General features: G+C 47.8%; 1 protein-coding gene and 1 non-coding gene across 4 annotated transcripts in view; one reads left to right on the forward strand and one right to left on the reverse strand.

Moving 5' to 3' along the window:
• Positions 1 to 20,507, reverse strand: part of CEP164 (centrosomal protein 164) — a 63,525-nt gene that overhangs the window by 19,659 nt on the left and 23,359 nt on the right. For 2 of the 3 annotated variants that reach the window (XM_069470847.1, XM_069470846.1), the window contains exons 5-12: positions 19,030 to 19,185; positions 18,539 to 18,664; positions 17,603 to 17,680; positions 9,654 to 10,028; positions 8,542 to 8,622; positions 6,577 to 6,660; positions 1,922 to 2,007; positions 764 to 991 (exon numbers count right to left, since the gene is read on the reverse strand). In XM_069470847.1, the coding sequence (XP_069326948.1) occupies positions 764 to 991; positions 1,922 to 2,007; positions 6,577 to 6,660; positions 8,542 to 8,622; positions 9,654 to 10,028; positions 17,603 to 17,680; positions 18,539 to 18,664; positions 19,030 to 19,185 (1,214 nt within the window). The remainder of the gene's footprint in view (positions 1 to 763; positions 992 to 1,921; positions 2,008 to 6,576; positions 6,661 to 8,541; positions 8,623 to 9,653; positions 10,029 to 17,602; positions 17,681 to 18,538; positions 18,665 to 19,029; positions 19,186 to 20,507) is intronic. The other variant, XM_069470848.1, reaches the window with a different exon arrangement.
• On the forward strand, positions 16,179 to 16,287 carry LOC138385549 (U6 spliceosomal RNA). The gene has a single exon (XR_011233780.1). It is a non-coding gene; the product is annotated as a U6 spliceosomal RNA (small nuclear RNA).

Genomic DNA, 20,507 nt, shown 5'->3' on the forward strand with positions numbered 1-20,507 from the left:
TGCATCTCCCCTCTCTCCCTCTCCTGGAGTTGTCTGTATTGAAGACCGAGTCTCCCACCCCACGTGGGAAGTAGGACCGCCACAGCACCCAAGGAAAAGCTCTGCACCCAGTAGGTGTTCAAGGGATGCTGCTGACTGAACCTTGCTGCTACTTGGGTTCCCCGTGACTCACTCCAACCTGATGAACTCTAAGACCGGCATCTTTCTGTTGCTAGGGGGACAGAGAACTAGCAAACATACACTGTGCTGTGGACCAGGCTAGGATGCAAAAGTCCTCTCAGCTGGCCTCGGGGTGACCTGGGGCTCTGCACCTCCCTCTCCCTGGGCCTAGCACACAAGAGGACTCCAGCTGGGTTTGCTGAACGACTAAAAGTGAGGTGACTACTGAAGGGAAGGTGCTGGCGGGGAGGGGACCAGGAGAAACGGCTCCCCTGGCAGGAATGGAGCAGCCCCAGTCCATGGCAGGGAGGCAGCTGGGTCGGAAGAGATACCTTCTTGTTCAATAGTTTCTAAGTTCTTCTAATCAGACCGTGTACCCCAATCTCAGTTGAAGACTGAGGACTAGGAAGAAGCAGATTTCCACAGTCCCCAGCTCCCATGGGACACTAAGCAGAACCTCTGCTGCTGCTGCTACTTAGGCTGCAAACCCGCCCCAGCTCTCCCCTCCCTCTCTAGGCCCACCCAGCCCCGGCTCTCTCAGCTCTAGCACATACTACACACAGAGGAGCCACCACCACCCGGGGCGCTTCCCCCTCATCCTTACCTCTGGAGGTAAACCGGTGGGCTGGGGCTGGCCACAGAGTCCTCCCCAAGCTCCTCTATCTCCTTCCATTCAGGCTGCCCCTCAGGGGCCTGCGGAGGCCCTTCTTTGGAGGACTGGCTATGAAGGGGACTTTGGAGCTGCTCCCCATGCAGAAGTGGAGGAGACAACCTGGTCAGGCCAGCCGGAGCCGCAGAGTCAGGCCCCTCCATTTGGAGAGCAGGAAGAGAACTGGGGAGTGCAGTGTGTGACCTCGGTCAATCCCTCCTCCCAGGCTAGATCCCAGCCCCTGTCCCCACCCTCATGGACAGCCACAAGAGCAAAGGCCAATATGCAGGAAGGAGAGACTCTCCTAAGCTCTCCTTTTGCCTGGACTAGGGTCAGGCTCCCCAGGCCCCTGCACTGTATTTGCTTGGTCCAGGAGAGAGAGCAGGACACACTCAAAGTGTACTCATTCCCAAAGTCCACCACCACCGGGGCCAGGGAGGGACGGGAGAACTGAGTGGAAAATGGGGAGAAAAAGAGAAGCTAGACTCAAGTGGTCAGACAATAGAAAATGCATGAAGCTGTCAGATAGCTTTTTCTGGTCCCCAAATGGAAAGACTGCTCTCCTTTCCCCTTATCATGGGGCTCAGGCCTGAGAAACCAGGAGCCCCTGTCATACTCACACACTCACACACACACACACACACACACACACACAGAGTCAGCACAGCCATTTCTGATGTGGCTGAGCCCTGGCTCAGGGCTGAGCTGCAGGACCAACCTTCCAGCATGACTCCCCTAGACCTCCAGAGGCTGCTTCAGCCCTAGCCTGGGACTGAGCACACACATGGCTTAATCAACCCAATCCAGCAAGGAGGACCAAGCTCTGACCCACACCAGTGCACAGAGTACACCCACTCCCATCTGGGTGCAGAATCAGAAGATCCACTCATGCACGCATACATACATACATACACACACACACACATACACATGTGTGCAGGCATACACATATACACACGTGCACATGCACACAGACCTTGCAGGACCATCCAGCCAGTTCATCACCTGCACAGTGAGCCGTGCCAACCACCAGAGCCAGGAATTCTGTCCAAGTCCACACCATCCTGAAGGCACACTATGACCTCCCTGAGGTCAGCCTTCCACATACTGTACCTCTTTAGGCCTTTGGACTGCTTGCTCTGCAGCTCATCCTGGCTGGACTGGCTATCATCCTTGTCTTCTCTTCCTAACTCTTGGGCCTATAGGCAAGAAACAGTGAAATGTGTGTATTGGAGGGGTCTGAATTTGGGTCCCTCCACCCTCCTACTGACTCTCATGCTTTGGAAAAAGCACCAAGAGATAGCTCTCTAGACGACGGGACCATGCAGGACACAGAACAGAAGCCCGCTCTACCATACAGTGAAGCTTCCCGAGCTTTGGCTAAGCCCCCAAGCTCACAGCTGCTCCCTAGGTTGGCCTTCCTGGCCTGGGGAGAATGAGACAGATGACCACAGCCACTGCATGCAGAGTCAGAAGCCACAGGCTGAAGGAAAACGCGCAAGACAAAGAAAACCCTGCCTCCTGCTGCTGGAAGCCTGTACTGTCAGCTACAGAGAAAGCAGAGAAATCCATGAACACCCCAAATCCATAGAGGCCCAGATTAGCAGCGCCAGCAATACACAGGTGTGCTGAAATTAAGTGGGAAGGACAGGGCAGCAGGCAAACACCTTAGAAAAGAAGAATCCTGGAAAGATGGAGTCTTGGTGCAACAGGAAAGAGCTACGCCCCAGACAAAAAGCGCACCAACCCGCACCTGGACGGCGGAAGATAAAGTGTTCCAGGCTCCCCTGAGGACCCAGGTCCTATTAGTAGACAATGATGCACCTTTCCCAGTCAAAAATTACATCTTCCATTAAAAAAAAAAAAAAAAAAAATCTCATTTTAAAGCTTGAGTGTCTAGACAGATTTAGCAAGCTGGTTTAAAAAAAAAAGGGACTATTCTTGATAATTTCAAATATTTTCCACAGGGTCATGGCAGTGTAGTCTGCCTGGGGTCAACCCTTTGTTCTAGCACTTCCTACCAGGAAGTCTGTCTCCTTCACTGTAAAATGGGATCGTAAACCGCAGCTCACGGGGCTTCTGGTGAGGATTAAATTAGATCATGTAGGTAAAACCCAACTCCTGGCCCAAAGAAGGCATGCCATAAATGTCAGCTCCTCTTCCCACATTCCTCTCCCTCTCCCCCAGCCTAAGATAAAAAAGAAAGGAAAGAAAGAAAGGAAGAAAAGGCTTTGCCAGTGCCAGTCCCCATTCTAGGACCTGCACTCCTTCTGTCACTCCGACAGGAGCCCCGTCTGTTCTGGGACACAGGGTCGACAGGAGAGGTAGGCAGGAGACAGCACACTCCGTCTTCCCCAGTGGGGTCCCCAGCCCTGTGCCCACAGCCCCCCACACCTCTCCACTGGCAGCCTAAGCCCCAGCAGCTGTGGCCAACTCTGCCATCTGGATGGGTGAGGAAGGGCAGGGCCTGAACTAAAACCCAGCTCCTCCAAATTCCATTAAAAATAGAAATGCTGCCTGTGAGTGCCTCCTGGTGCCTGCAGCAGAAGGGCTCCCTGCCAGGGCTGCCACTCTTCATCGCATCAGCCTGGGCACAGCCTGCAGACGATGGCAGGGGCATGCGGCCTTCCCCAGCCCATCTCTTTCCCCTTCCAGTGTTCGACTCACAACTTGTCTTTCCCTGCAAACCACACCACACTCATCAAATACCTCCCTCTCTCACTTTTCTTTTTTTTTTTTTTTTTTTTTTTTTTTGAGACAGAGTCTCACTCTGTTGCCCAGGCTAGAGTGAGTGCCATGGCGTTAGCCTAGCTCACAGCAACCTCAAACTCCTGGGCTCAAGCAATCCTACTGCCTCAGCCTCCCGAGTAGCTGGGACTACAGGCATGCACCACCATGCCCGGCTAATTTTTTCTATATATATTTTTAACTGTCCATATAACTTCTTTCTATTTTTAGTAGAGATGGGGTCTCGCTCTTGCTCAGGCTGGTCTCGAACTCCTGAGCTCAAACGATCCGCCCACCTCAGCCTCCCAGAGTGCTAGGATTACAGGCGTGAGCCACCGCGCCCGGCCCCTCTCTCACTTTTCAAGAAAAAAAAAAATCACATAAGCCAACTCCATTTAACAAACTAAAGTATGAGCAATAAAGTGGGGTGATTGTAATAAAAATCTGGGGATTGAGCCCGGAGTCAGAAAGGACTCCAGGGCTATAAGCCACACACCATGAGGATAAAGAGGCAGAAAGGAGAGCTGGCTGCAGACCAAGTCTTTCCATCCACTCCCTTCTTGTTTCCTCTTCTATCTTTCGAGAAACTGAACTAGCCCCACTGCCAAAGAAGGAATACTTTGGGAAAACACCCAGATAGAGGGTCTTTTGGGTAGAGTTTTACTTGCTCCCTTGACTTTTTTGCCCTAGAAAAGGAAGCAAAGGAACGAGAGGAGGAAACCAGCCACATCGGCATTCTTCAGAAAGGGGACACACAGCAGTACATCCTAAGTGAGCCTCTGGCCTGGGGCTACTCAAGACACCATTTCCTCATCCTTAACTCAGCTCCAGGGTCTTATTTTTGTGTAAGATCCAGTCCTCAGTGAAATAAATCACGGTGCATGCATACAGCAGAAGGCTATGCAACCAAAGAAATGAATAAGGTGGATCTACATGAAATAACTCAGAAATAAGTCAGGGGTGTGTTCTTGAATTTAAAAAGCATATTCACAGGCAGTTTTAATAGCACAATTCTAATTCTAATTTTTATGGGAAGAAAAAAGTAGAAAATAGATAAATGCTTACATGTACACAGAAAAAATTCTGGAAAGGCACATGGAAAATGTTAATGGAAACCGCTCATACCCCCTGCCTGTGGGAGTTAGACTACAGGAAGTGGAGGACTTGGACCTTCTGTATTATTTGAAATAATTTTATGATGACTTTTCTTATTATGAAATTTATTATGTTTATAACTCATTATGATCCTTAACTGTGGTAATAGTTTCAAAGGCGTATACATAGGGTAGAACTTATCGAATGGATATGCAGTTTATTGCATGTCAATTATATCTCAATAAAACTGCATACAAAATATTTTAAATGAACAAAAACTACTATAGTTCAGTTCTGCGCCTGGGTCCTAAACTTGGGAGACATGGAGAAAATGGCAAAATGGGCAAGAGCCCACGGGAAGGATAAAGGGGACTGCATCTACAGTGCTGTCACACAGGGGGCTGCTGCTCTCTCTTCTAGCTCCACCTCCCTGCTCAACCCCACCGTGCCCTGAGATGGGAAAGAGCTAGAGGCTGAGCCCTGCAAAAGGATCCATTTGGTCAGCCAACCTGAGCACCCAGAATTGCCCACACCTGGATAGGCCGGTCACCAGGCATAGCCTAGGGCTTCCTCTGCCAGGGCTGGCTGCCTCGAGGGGGTGCCTCATGAGAACCAAATCCAAGTCAGGTCCTGCTACTGGTTTATACCAAGTGACATGCCCCAGAAAGAGGTTGCTGGCCTCACTGAGTCTTAGGTGGGATCTAAAAATCTTTTTTCCAGCTCCCAAGTGATTCTGATATTGGCCAGGCTTTGGAGCCAGAGCAATGGAATCCACCCCTCACCCCACCAACTAGGTAACTTTAACTTTCCCACTTACCTACTGCCACAGGGGCCTCACAATTCACCTGCTCCAAACCCTTCCTGACTAATCCCACCTGCCCTTGTCTATGCCTTCACATCTCTCCAGCACCGCAAACAGGGTGACCAAGGTCCAGCAGGGACCTGGTGGCTGGGTAGTGGCCCAGGGGGGCATTATCAGAAAAGAACATGCAGGGCTCAAGTGCAATCAGCCTTAACACTCTACCCTGTCTCCAACATGCATTTCACTGAAGGCTCCCAGGCTGGGTTCATATTAAACGTCTTTTTGTTTGTTTTACCCAACACATTCCATTTTGCCCAAACCAAATGCTCCCTTTAACTTGCAGAGACCATGTGCCACGATCGCTCTTCTTCTAACCAACCCACAGAGAAAAAAAATTATCTTCTTGGCTCGAAGCTCCTTAAGGACAAGATCTATGCTTAGTCATCTTTGTACCCCACGTGGGTCAGACATCGTCCATGCCTGCCCGTACCTTACCTCTGGCAAGGGAGACAGACAGACAACCATAAAGCAAAACAAGAGGCACTGAGGGGAGCAAAGAGAGGGAACAATTCATTGTGTTCAGAGGAAGTAGTGTCAGAGGTGGGCCTCCAAGAATGTGAAAGAGCTTGCCAGGAAGGCAAGGGAAGTAGCATGGCAGGCAGGCAGGCAGGCCAGGCAGGCAGGCAGGCAGGCGGGAGGAAGAGCAGGAGCAGTAGCAGAGGTGGAGGGAGGGTGAGCTCCAGGCAGGAATGGTGAGTGGCAGACCCAGCTGGTGGGGCGGGGGCAGGGTGGGGGGGACTAGAGGGGGAACTGGGCATGGGTCTGGAAAGGATAGATTGGCCAGGCTGGGAAGTGCCCTGAAGTCCACTATCTACACAGTGCTTTGCACACGAGCAAGTGGTCAACTCTCGATTGCTGAATAAATGGATAAACAGATACATATATGGGGGGAAAAGGCTTTAGTTCATAGCAGCAACAGAGCAGGAATGGTCAGCATCTCCACTGGGGCACAGTCAGGACCATGTCTTAATGAATTAGAAGGGACAGAACTTCCAGCAACGTATCCTGGCATGGGCAGGGCTCAGCTCTCATGAAGTGGCTGCCAGGGAAAATGAGGTCCAGCCCACCACCCAGAAAGACTCACCTCCCAGTGGGCTCCATCCAGGACCGGGGAAAGCATGTCAACATCCCGCAGGTGCTCCGAGATCCGGCTGCGAAAACCAAAGTCCTGGGGACAGCGGAGACGGTGAGGTCAACTCTGCCTCTGTCACAGTCCGCACCCACCTGGGCCTCTCCCCTACCCAACTCCAACTTTCCAGAAAAGTGTCAACCTTGTGCTAGGCTCCATGCTAAATAAACATTGCAACAACTACTACTTTAATCTTCAAAATAACATTGTGACTAGATGCAAAGATATGTGCTAAAGCAAGTATGGTAAAAATATTTTGTAGACTATAGGTGGTAAGTATGTAAAATTCTTTTAATTTTTCCATATGTTTGAAATTTTTCATAAAATTATGAGGAAAAAATAACCTTGTGAGACTGAAACTCCCATCCTCATCACACAGATGAGGAAGCAGGTGGAGAGCATGTGTCATTTGCCCAAGGTCACACAGCTGATGAGCAAGGGGTTTAGGGGCACATGAAGCGTGGGCTGACTCCAAAGCCCAAGCTCTTTCCATGACACATGCTGCAAAGTATGTCACTTTCCAGCTGTCTCTCCCCCTCCAGGGCCCAACCAGGGCACCAAAAGGCAGGCCAAAGGACCCAGAAAACCTGTGAGCAGAGTCTGGAAACGAGGCCTGGCGGGCTCTTTCCAGCTTGTTCCATCCCCCTTTCCATACAGGTGCCCCTCTGGACAATGGGGATTAATAAGTGGCACTTTCTGCACAGGCTTCTCTTGGGGACAGGCAGCAAGTGCCCACAATAGTGCCAGTTCCTTGCTGCCCTTTGGCCGCCACAAGACAACAATCCCACCCCCTCTGAGCCTAAGATCCCTACCAGGCTAAGTGGTGGATTGCTATCCAACAGCATGCTAATGGGGACGGTTCTGTCATCGGCCCTGATAAATGGCGGGATGCCCAGATAAGGTCTGGTCCTGCTGTCCACGGCTTCCTCCATCCACTCCCATGGAGAAGAAAAATGCTGATGGGCACATTTCTCCACATGGGTGACTGCTTTAGAAGAGCCAGACCCTTTGCTTCCAAGGGTTTCGTGACATGGCTATTCTTCATGGACAGTTTTTGCCAACAACCATGACTTTTTGCCTTCCTTTCCTAGCTCGTGGGCTTTTCTTCTTTTTTGGTGACATTTTCCTTTCAGTTTGAGTTCTACTCCACTTAATGCAGCTGCCATCTGCCTCCTAAGCCCATGGCTCAGTGAGGGGCGAGAGCACACAGCCTCCTAATTCCTCCGCACCCCCTCATATCATTACCGTTCATCCCTGACCCTCTCCCACTAATCCCTTCCCTTTGATCTGCCTCTTCCAAACAGATGGAGTAAGGTTTCTAGAGGCAATGTTCTGCCAGAAAACACCCCGAACTACTCCCCTTAGATACAGACCTGGCAAATGAAACCAGGATACAGCAGGCTGGGTAGAAGGTCTGTGACAAAGAAACCGTGCATGCTGGCATTCCAGGACAAAGCCTTAACTTCAGAAATGAAACCACAGCATCCCTCCTGGCCAGAGTCTGGGGACTGGTCCTTGCCACAGCTCAGTGATCCCACAAACACAAACACATCAGTCCCTAACCTCCTAGGTTCACGTAATGTTCCTGCTAGAGCCCAGAGGCAACTCACATGATCTCACAGGCAATTCAGAACAGTAACAATAGCTAACATTTTAATGCCATTAAATATATAACAATAACATTAATATTTATATGCTAACATTTTACATTCTCTACCTCACTTTCTTCTCACAACAAACCTACAAAGTAGCTAGTGTTATCCTTAGTTAATGGGTTGTGAATCTGGAGCTAGACAAGAGCCAAGTATGAGTTCTAACTTCCCCGCTTACAAGCTGTGATGCTAGGCAAATTACTTAACCTTGGACACTCACAAATCCATGCTCTTCACCACCACTCGACTGCCCTCATCTCAAACTCACCAAGCCAAGGAAGGACTTGAGGTCAGAAGCCGTGGAGTCTGAGAGCTGTGGTTCCTTCACTTGTTCACTAATCTCTGACTCCTGGGGAGAGAAACCCACAGAGAAACCCCCCAGAGCAAAGAGGGCCACAGTCACTATCCTGGGAATTCCATTCAGGCCTCAGCCCAAACCAAAATCCACCTCTTCTTGAAAACCCCAGGGAGGCCTATGGACCGACCATGCCATTCTCTCCAAACACATGCAACAACCTCCACCCCGCTGGGGCTGGGCAGCCCAGCTGAATATAGATGATCACACTCTGAATCAGATCAACGTGCATTTACACATGTAAGGAGAGCCAAGTGTGGTGGGGGTGGTCAGAAAGTTGGCAGTACAGAAGTTTGACGCCATCCTAAAAAACAGAATGAGAGCATCTTTTCCAGGAAATAGATAAAAGCTCTTTAAATGAATTCCCTCACCATCTACCTGGATGAGCAATAGGACTAAGGGTTGCAAAATCTAAAATGCCAAAGGCTCTCCGCACTGGGACCCACACTTCTGTCTATTTTGGTCATTGGCCTGGTCTTACTAAAGCAACCACTCCCATGTCTTGGGTTGGTTCAGAAAGAGCCACAGAAATTGATGAGAAAAGTCTCTTTGTAACCCAATTAACCTATGCTGGGGCAGGAGACTCCCAACTGTGGTACCTGCCCCACCTCCCCCACCACACACAGTGCTCTCCTCTCTCTATAGGAACTCAGACTATTGCAACCATGACTGACCCTACCAATGTCAAGAAGCAGAAAGGGGAGGCAGGAAGAGGGAGGAGGAAGTAAGTAGGAAAAAAGAGGAACATGAGTATCCCAGGAGGGTGCTGATGGAAAAGCAAATTCTTGCTCTGAATTTCAGTAACAGCAGGTTTGCAATTTCATTCAGGATTTTACTGCCTGCTGGGTCTGGACATATTTGTCACAATTAAGGGTTGGGCTGATGTTGACAGCCCAGTGCAGGGACTATAAATGAAGCTCCTGACTCAGTAATAAAGAAGTGGGGATAGGAACTTGGACAGGGCTGAAGAGAGCAACAAACAGAGGGTTGTAGCCGGCACCTGCCTATGGGATACATTGACTTACCTGGCTGGCATCTGATCTGCTCTCTTCTGGGACAGAAGCCTCCTTTTTTGGCTCCTTCACCTCTTCCCTCCTGGAACCCTTCTCTCCTCCCGCATCCACCATGTCCTTTTTAGAGGCTTTGGCAGGCTCATCTCCCCCGGGGCCCACCCTGGAGGGCGGCAGACTCCTGGAAGCCCCAGGCTCACTCTTCTCATTCTCTTCTTTTTCTGAGAGCACAGGACTTGTCCTTCTTCTCTGTCGCCCTTTGCCATCGGCACTGCTCAGACTGCTGTCTGCACCTTGGCTCGAATGCTTGCTGGGAGTAAGGGGGCCGGCAGCATCTGAATCCAGAGAAACATCCTTCTTCTCCTCTGGCTGGCTTGTTCTGGGAGACTCCTAGGGGGCAGCAGACCAAGTCAGAAAGGAAGACATCAGGAATGTATAAAAGAAGTTTAGAGACATGCTGCAAGATGGAGCTGCCATCCCTTGACCCACAGGCCAGTGCTCAAGTTCGGGCCCCAGTGTTTATCAATCACCCAAACAGCTTTCTAAAACATAGATTCCTGGCGCTACCCCAGACCTACTGAATCAGAATTTCAATAGCGATTTGGATACACGCAACCTTACTCCTGCCCACTGGTGAGCCTGGAAATCACTGCATTGGACTATTCAACTCCACCACCACCTATCATGTTCTCAAATAATAAATCTGTCTCGCTAAAGCCCCATTAGCCAAATCATAAGATTGCAGACTCAGAGGTCAATGTTTAGTTAAGATGATGATGAATGGTATGTGAGAGAAAGGTAACAAGATCTAGAATTTCTATTTTTCATTTTTAATAGACAGTGGGGGGAAAAATATCACGAGGGTGCCCTTCCTCCCTAAAGCCTCCCCTGTACATGTTGACCATCAGCAACCTGGAGACCGCAGCCCCCATCAGGGACTGCCAATTGGGTCCTCTGGGAAGCAGATGCCAAGATGGGATTAGATGTGCAAGAGGTTTACTGAGAGACACGTTTATGAAGGACAAAGGAGGTGAGGAGAGCTTCAGAACACAATGCAGGTCTGACAACTGTGACAGGAGAGAGGGAAGGAAGAGCCTCGGGGCACAGCACAGTTCCGAGAAAGTCTTGGCCAGCCCAGCAGAGAGACTCTAAGCAGGTTGCCTAGAGGAGTCCCACATCCAGCAGAAATGGTCCTGCTTTTGGACCCACTGTGCCCCATCATCAGGAGGAAGCATGACCTTGCCATGAAGCAGGGTGGATGGAAAGGGCAGCGGCTAGGGGCTGTCAATCTACTAAACTCCCTTGGCAGGGTCTCTTGAAAGGAGATCTGAGTAATGTACCTCTACAGCGGCCACACTCTGTTTCTCACACACAAATCTCACTTTAAAGACTAGTGAAAACCAAAGTCTGCTTCCACTTAAATTCTTTAGAGTGAGCTAAAAGAGAAAAAGAAAACCCTCCCTTGGAAATACAGCCAGTGATCTCTTTTGGGCTAAGGCTAAGAAGACTTCCTCCCAGAAAACATCTGTACTAACACTTGGGCTGCCAAGCTGAACAGTTTCTGATCAGAGATTTTCTTTTTAGGGGGAGACAGAGTCTCACTCTGTCACCCCAGCTAGAGTGTAATGGAGTACATCATAGCTCACTGCAACCTCAAACTCCTGGGCTCAAGCAATCCTCCTGCCTCAGCCTCCACTTAAATTCCTCAGAATAGCTGGGACCTCAGACACATGCCACCACGCCCAGCTAAGTTTTCTATTTTTTGTACAGATTGGGTCTTGCTCTTGCTCAAGCAAGAGTGTTAGGATTATAGGCATGAGCCACATTGCCCGGCCTGATGAGAGACTTTTAAGACTTCCTGATTCCCTACCCTGAAGACTCAAACAAGGAACATGATGGCTAAAGAGTCAAAAGGTCCAAGGAGAAGCCCTAAGCATGGCATTTATTGATGCTTTGTTAAAGTATCTGCTGTGCGCACAGGTATCACCAGCCGCCTGCAGGTCTGACAGCCTATGGACAGCTAATCCAAGCTTCCTAAGGACGGTTAAGAGAGGCAGTAAAGCAGAGTAATTCAGACCTCAACTTCAGGGATAGACTACCTAGGCTCAAATTAACTCCACACTTACAGATGTGTAACCTTAGGCAAATTATTTACTTCTCTGTGCCTCAGTTTGTTTCTCTAAAATACTGGGATATAGTAGTAATAATACCTAACTCATAGGGTAGTTGGGAAGAGTAAATGAGATAACACTCATTAAGTGAGTTAAAGAACTTAGGACTGTACCTGGCACACTGTCAGAGTCCCATAAATGTTAACTAATGTTATATGCTGAGACCCACATGTTCACTCACTGAGTACCTTCTATGTGCCAAACACTGCCTTGGGGATCTGAATATGACCAAGACATAGATCCTGCCCTCAAGGAATTGAGCTAATATTGACAAAAGTGTCCCAGATGGCCCTGGTTATGAGCCTTGACTTCCCAAAGCAAAGAGGCCATGAGACACTGTGGTGATACTGTCACCAGGCCTGGGCCTGTCCCAGAAAGAAAAGCAGAGGGCTGGCTTCCCTCCTGCCATGGCAGCACACAGCAGGTGCCCTCCAGTGCTGCTCCTCTCAACAGGCCTAACCTCTAGCACGGAATAAATCTGCAGTGATCACTAGGCTAAGAGAAGGAAGGAGGACAAGCACTCCTCTTCGAGAGAAGCAGTTTCAGGTTAAGCCCAGGCCTTCCCGTCTCCATATCCCCAGAGGTAGCCTGTACTCAGCAGGAGCTCAATAACTGGTCTGTGGGGCTCTGAGGACTCTGGGAAGAAGGTGGGAGTCTCTTGGGGTGGGCAAGGAGTGTCTGGCAGCCACACCCACCTCGCTAGGCAAGCAGGGCCAATCTACCCTGGCCAGGTTCATCCTGACATTAAGGAAAGGCTCTCCTGCTTGAAGTAAGGAGTGAAACCCCCAAGAGGGCTACCTGGAAACAGACCTTGAATTAGGGACAGAGGAAGTATCAGACCACAAACAGCACCTATGGCCTTCAGGATAAAGCCTAGACCCCCTCACCTGGCCCACAGCCCTTACAGCCCAGCCCCTGCCTGCCTCTCATGGTTCACCTCCCGCCAAACTCTGCAGATGTTCTCTCCTCCTGCCTGTAGATAAACATGCCGTTTTGCTACTTTTCCATGTATATTCTTAAAACACCCACTTACCTACACATACACTCTACCCTGACAAAGCCCCACTGGTCCTCACAGCATCACCTCTTCCAGGCCACCTTCCTTTACCCTGAGTCAGGTGACCTAAAATGAGTCTTCTCCATCTTCTACCATAATAGCCATTACAATTGCTGATTTCCTTATCTGTTTCCCTCACCAAATTAGTTCCCTATTGTCCTTAGTACCTAGTTTCTGTCACATAATAGATGCTCAGTAAAGGCGTATTGACTGAATTTTTAAAAATGAATAAGGGTGTCAAGCAGAGATAGGAGTTGAAGCTTTCCTTCCTATTCTGTAGAATGGAGATGTAGTATTTACTTTACAAGGTTATATAGGGATTAGACTACATTAGTTACAGTGCTTATTAAATGGAACATAGCCGGGCAAATATTAACTATTAATTAAATAACTAATCAAGATGATGGAAAAACAAGTAACCTATCAAGAATCAAAGAATATCAGATATAGGTAGAAATTCCCATTCTTACACATGGGAATACAGCCAGACCACAAAAATCTTAAGCCCAATCTAATTCTAAAGCTTAAATTCTTCCAAAGATGATTTTTACATGACGGGGTTTGTTCTAATTTGTCTATGTAAATATTAAAATAGTAAAATATGGCTAATATTAAAATAAATGACTTGCATTCTCTGCACCCATGTCAACTCACTGCAATGACAGGACAGCCAGAGGTCCATCTTGACGGTGGGAAAAGCAGAGGGAAGAGTGCAGATTACCCATAAATGGAAGAACAAGAGCTGAGTGTCTGAAAACCCATCCTATCCCACACTCAGCTCCCTTCAAGGACCCCTGCTCCTTGTCAGGTCACTGGGACTAAAGCCCCAACCAGAAGACACACTCCAGGCACCGGCCTAGTGCACAGCACGTAGTCTCCTGCCCCGGGCTCTGTGGGGAGTGCAGGCGAAGGCAGGGGGGCCTGCAGCCACGGCACAGCTTGGCCCTCAGCTCATCCCTGCTCAGACTCCTGTCTCCTCCTGTCATAGCCCCAGGTCCTTGAGTATCTCAAGGCATATTTCTGCTGCTTTTTCAAATAAGACCTTACCATCTGCATGAGGAGGGGGTGCAGTAGAGTGCTTGTAAGAAGAGTTGCATAAATATTTACCATAGCCCTAAAGGCCACGAGGTCTCCAGTGCTGCAGTCCCCCTCCTCTAGCCCAGAGCACAAAGGCAGGGGCTCCTATAACCCACACAACACAGGATGGGGCTCGCCAGCGACAGGGAGCTGAACACCATGTCTGTGTATTGCCTCTGTTCTGGGGAGATGCCCACCAAGCTGATTATCAGTCCAGTTTATTTTCCAGGTTTCATTTCTACCCAGTTGGTCTCAATTCTTTGCACAGCTCCCTGGTGTTGTTCGCACTTTCCAATCACACTGACATCATCCTGTTATTCCTAAGCCCAGGCTGCCTCCCGCTCTTTTGATCTGCTGATGGGCTTTTCACCAGCTCCACATGGCCACATGCCGCCTGCTGCCTACCCTTCAGCCTCTCCTTGTTCTCAGCATTCTCAGCATTGGTTCCATGAACCTTTCCCTCTTGAGTCTGTAACAGACTAGAAGGAGGTTTAAGTCGGAAGGCAGGAGAGGAGGGAGAAGGAGAGGAAGAGATGCATTCTTGCCACCCTACTGCCCTCTCATGGAAGCATGAACAAAGTGACTGCTCGTGAGACAGGGCAGAACGAACTTCAGCAGAAGATCTCCACCCAGGGCTGCCTGGAACACTGAGGAGTGGGGAAAGCGGGCAGTTCAGAGAATCCAAAGACTGTTAACTGAGACAAAAGCTGTTTTCAAAGGGCAGGGCCCAAGCAAAGGCTACACTGCCTGTCCTGAAACCCCCATTCGTCCCTACCACTAACGTTCCTCAACAGGAAAAGCCCTAATTGCTGCCTGAAGTTAGAACATAGGAATCTAACACTCCATGTGGCAAAAAGAACTAAATCTGCTGGGATGCTAGAGACTAGGGTGGGAGGTGTATTTAACACCGCCCATTCCAGACATTTCCCCTCATCACACTGGGGTGACTATTTATATTAAAGAAGTTATAAAAATGTTTAAAAGCTCCCCCAAAGAAGCACATAATCATCAGAAGGAAAGCTTTTAGAAATCCAAAACATGTCAAAGAAGAAAATCCTTTTTTTGTTGACATTTATAATCCGTTATGAAGTAAATGTTAACTAGCCCAAGTGAATCAGGATCAATCCACATCAAGATCTTCAATCCACCAGCTGGCAGTAGGGACGAAGTACCCCACTCTATCCAGAACCTGGGAAAGCCAAGGCAAGGAAAAAATACAACACAACCTCCCTAGAGACCCTCCCTGATCCAGCGTGGCTTATTCACCCATTCACATACTCGTTCCCTTACTTGTTGAACAAAACCCAAGCACTTCTCTGTTCCAGGCAGCAGGCAAGGTGCTGCCTGGACATACAGACAGGAACAGGGCAGAATCTCCACACTCGATGTGCTCATTCTTATGGACAGTGTCCTCTATTTCCCAAAGCAAACAAGCCCTCTCCCCTACTCCTGTTCATGGACATCCTTCTCGGCACAAAACCCAAGCATCTCCTTTGAGTCCATCAGTATAGGTCTTACTGGTAGAAGAGAAGAAAACAAAGTTGTCATTTCAGGGAACCGAACAGACTGAAGGCTTTGGATTTCATACAACCAGACCAGGCCCCAATCAGAAGGAACAGTTTCAAATAGACATATATCACCTTGATGGTAAAGATGGGACACTCAGAAAAAAGTGTCACATTTGGCAGGAAATGTTAAAGTCATAATCAAAGCATACCTGATTGTGCATAGCCAAAAAGCTAGACAGCTTCTGAGCTAATAGGCAAAGCCTAACTACAAAAAGGGGCCTGCCCAATAGGTAGAGTTGGGTCACCTTGGAAGGTCCATCTACAACTCAGGTCTGAAGTACCAAGTCAGGGGCTATCAGCCAGCATCTGAAACCTCAGCTGACCTGAGACAGTAATCCTGGATCTCAAGGTAAGGTGAAGACCAAGAAATATTAATAAGAGTCAGAAATAACAAGGGATAATGAGGAAACAAATTCGAATCCATGATATAAGCACTTTTGTTTTACTGGCCAGCTTTGTGATAATTCTAATGAAGTGTGAGTGACTTGTTTGATTGTAAGGTATTTAAAAGAATTTGGTATATTAGACTTGTGAAAAGTTTAACGAATTTAGCCTATAACCAATATTTAAATGTTTAGGGAAATATAACCTGTTGGCTTCATTATTCATTGGTTGTATAAATACTTTGGAAATATTTCAAGAACTATTATTTAATAGTTAATAATTTGTGCTCACTTTGGCGGCACATATACTAAAAAATCGGAACAATACAGAGAAGATTAGCATGGCCCCTACGCATGGATGACACGCAAATTCATGAAGTGTTCCATTAAAAAAAGAAAAAATTAATAAATTGGATACTAAACAAAGGACACACAGTAGGGAATGTTCCTTTCTGAGTATAAAAACACGTTGAAGGTTTCAGGTATTATAATGACACGATAAGTTTTGGTGTGGTTTTTTTTTTTTTTTTTTAATAAAGAACGTTGGAGTTTGGGTGAGTATTCTAGATGCTATTCCTATCCATATTCTGTATTTTCCAGCCCTCATGCTTTTGCTCAAGCTGTTTGTTTGCCTAGAACGTCTCCTTATATCCTCCATGTCTGTAACTTATCTACTTTTCAAGACCCAGGTCAAATGTCACCTCTTCTAGCAAGTTTTCCATGATATCCATGGAAGTAATATCTTACCCCAAAGGACTCCTCACTCCAGTGTTCCTGTGCTATAGCTCCGTACACATACTCCTCTGCCTTATAGCTCCTAAATATTCACTCATTCAAAATTTACTGAGCACTTACCAAGTGCCAAGTACCTAGTATCCATTCCCTCTCCCCAGCTGCATACTCCTTGAGGGCAACCCAGGCCATGTCATACCTCCCATAGAGCCCAGCACAGTGTCCTGCTACAGAGCCAGCATCCAACACATGTTAAGATTCAGGATGTTGTTACAACTCTGTTAAAAAAACTCAGATGGCTCCCAATGCCTGTGTAATCCAATCCAAACCTCTTGGCCTGCCACTGAGGTGCTCCAGGGCCTGCCCAACCTACCCCCCACCCCAGTCTCATGTCCCACTGCCCTCCCACACATGCTCCATACTCCAGTCTAAGGAGACACTTTGTCTGCCCCAAGTTTTCCCTCTGCCTGTGCAGTTCCCTGCATTTGGACTTCTCTCTCACCTGCCCATCCTCCTTCCTGTTTCACCTCAGATGTCAATGTCTCAATACAGCCTTTCCCGGTTGATCCAAAGGGATAGGAGCCCCCTAATTCTCCCTTCCCATGGCACTCTGCTTACCTTCCTTACAACGTCATTGCATTCTAGCCTGTGTCCTAGTCATTTAAGTCTCTCTTCTACGACACTATAGAATCTCACAATGCAGTAATCATATCTCATTTATATCTGTATGACCTATAGACCTAGAAAATGCCTCAGGTAGAAATGTTCATTAAATAGTGATTCTTTGATAAATGAATAAATGAACGTATTCCCTTCCACTCTCTTCCTTCCCAAACACCAGAAATCCCACCTGGACAGGCCTAGGACAAAACAGTTCTCTTTCCAAATATGCATCCACAAATTAGAAAGGCTGAATATAAGGAAGGAGGGATATACTAGGCTGATAGATTTGCCTGCAGGGGCTTTGAGATCTTACCTCATAGTCAAAGTCACCTCCCAGTGCCCCAACGTCCAGGTGCAGGTTCTTAAGAAGATCACTTGAGCTGTGGACACTCTAGAAACAAAAGTGGTTATGAGTGGTAAGTCTAAGGAAACTCATCGGCCTAGGGTGAGAGGCATGCAGAGGGAAAAGTAGGGTACTGCTGAGCTGGCAGGCGGTGCCCAGACAGGGCTTCAGAGGACTCTAGGGCAGGACCTCCACTAAGGCAGCCTCACTAAACAGCCCTTCATCCAGTGTGAACAATGCTTTGTGCCAAGCAAGTGGCCAAGAAGCTTCTTGTTGATTGTGCCTTCTGGTTCAGACCTACGAGGCATATAGACTAGTTAAGAAATGAAACTGTGGGCTGGAAAATCATTTTTACTTATTTTTAAAATAGCACAGAGGTTAGCCAAAGATGGAAACAACTCACGTATGCATTATCACATAAATGGTTAAACAAAACGCGACATATACATGCAATAGAATATTATTTAGCCTTAAAAAGGAAAGAAGTTCTAATACATGCTGTAGCACAGATGAACCCTGAAAACATTATGCTAAGTGAAATAAGCCAGACACAAAAGGACAAATATTCCATAATTCCACTTACATGAGGTACCTAGAATAGGCAAAGTCATAGAGACAGAAAGTAGATTAGAGGTTACCAAGGGCTAGAGGGAGGGAGATGGGGAGTTATTGCTTAATGGGTACAGAGTTTCTACTTGGGATAATGAACAAGTTCTGGAAATGGATAGTGGTGATGGGAGCACAACATTGTGAAGATAATTAATATCACTAACTTGTAATTTAAAAATGGTTAAAATGGCAAATTTTATGTTATACATATATTATCACAATAAAAAATTCTTTTCAAAAAAAAAAAAAAAAATAGTACAGGGGGCTTCCATGCCAGGGAAAGGACATCATCATTACCTGGTTGTCACTCTCCTCCTCATCCTCCTCGTTGGTCTCCTCTCCTAAAGCCAAGAGGCTGAGAGCATTCTTGTCCTCATTGATAGAGCCCAAGAGACCCTTTGCAAAGGCAGAAGTCTTGAGACCCTGTGAAGGATCCAAAATACAGAACAGTCAAGGGACACATGTTGGGGACCTTTGGAATAACCTTTATTTAGAATGCCTTCCCCACTCTTGGTGACTCCAGTTCACACTAGTGACTCCCTTGTCCAACTCCTATTGTCCTGGCTGTATGGACGGGGAAATAAGCACTGATGTTGCTATAGCATGGGTCTGTCCTCCAGAGTCCACACTCACACAGGTGTGACTCATCTTCCCAACTGGATTATGAAGAGGACTTTGAGGACTCAGCCTATTCCCTCTATTTCTCATCTATGGGCCAATGTTTCCAGCATGGCACACAGGACGTCCCATGGTAACTAAATACACCGAACACAAGAGAACGTACTTACCAGTGTGGGTTCTCCAAGCTGACCAGACTCCACTGAGCTCCCCAGGCTCATATTCTGAGATCCACGAAGAGCAGGGGGTGGGGCATCTCCAAGGCCTCGTAAAGGAGCCAGGCCCCCGAGAGGAACGTGAACTGGGGCTAACGAGGAACTCAGGCCCTGGGCAACAGAAAACATTTTGTCACAAACCCAAGAAACCACATGGCTCTGAGAGTGTTGGAGACAGATATAAAAATAAAACATCTAAATCCTGCGCGCTCAAATTTAAACCACCTCCGCTCAGAGGCTGCTAATGAAACACAACATCCAGAAATTACCATTGTGCCAACTGTGTGAGAAATCACAGGCTGGTTTCCTGATTCTCATAACTCAACGCTGTCTCACAGTAAACAGTTCTTTTACATCTGGCAGATGCTGCGTGGGGCTCTGCTCTCTTTCAGAAGCCATATAGGAAGGATGCGGGAGGGGAACGCAGAGACAAATCCTCATCTACCAGAGGGAGATGTCTCAATAGATAAAGTTTAAAATTGATGAGTCAAGAAAAAGCGGTCTAAGCATATTATTTATAAAGATGGAAGTAAACACCAAAAGAAAGTGGCTGCCTCTGGGGAGGGCTTTATGTAGCAGAGAACTGCTGTACTTTGCTATGTGCTGTTTAGTACTATTTGACTTTTTTTTTAAAACTATGGGCATGCATTACTTTGATGAAAATAAACATTATGAAAAAATATACACGAGCAACAGAAGAAGGACTCTGTTTCCCCTCTTCACTGATGAGGAAGGTGGCCGAAAGGAGCCTTGCTAAAGGGCAGCAGTGGGGCTGACCAGGTCCCTTCGTTTCCCTGTTCTCAGGAGGGCCAAACGAGGGCTTCGTGCCAAGACTGGGGAAAGAAACCAGGCTGGGAGTCAGAATTCGTGAGACCTCAGACTCTCGGATCCTCAGTTTACTCCTCTACAAGATGGAAGTGACGTGTACCTTGCCACCTGAGAATGTCTGCTGAGAAGCTCAAAGGAGAGAATAAGCGCAAGGGGCCTTGTGAGTGGCCCAGGGCTCCACCAACGTTATGGAATTGCTGTTATTGCAGGGATTCGCATTACAGTGGTCTGGGCTTATTAGAAGCAGAGGCAAGGAGAGCAATCTGGGGATATTTACAAATGACTTCTCAAAATTCATATCCCAAACTTAAGATGTATAAAAAACACAAAAATTCTGTTCCTCTCTAATCCCACAGGGACTGAAGAGAGAAAGGGGAACCCAGAAGAGGTCAAGCGGAGGAAGTTCACATGGCCCAGGGGCCACACCAGTGGGCAGGTCCCCACTAGGGCCTGTTTCTGCACAGGAGGGCTCAGCTGGAAAGTGAGGTGAGACCCACTCGCAAGACTTTGCAGCTTTGCTTGTTGTAGAGTATCTTTGTTAGGGAGAAAGGGAGCTGATAATGATAAAGTTGGCCAAAAAGGCGCTGGCTAGACACCGGCACTGG

The sequence above is a fragment of the Eulemur rufifrons genome, chromosome 6 (genome assembly GCF_041146395.1).
Source record: "Eulemur rufifrons isolate Redbay chromosome 6, OSU_ERuf_1, whole genome shotgun sequence".
In the NCBI taxonomy this organism is placed as follows: Eukaryota; Metazoa; Chordata; class Mammalia; order Primates; family Lemuridae; genus Eulemur; species Eulemur rufifrons.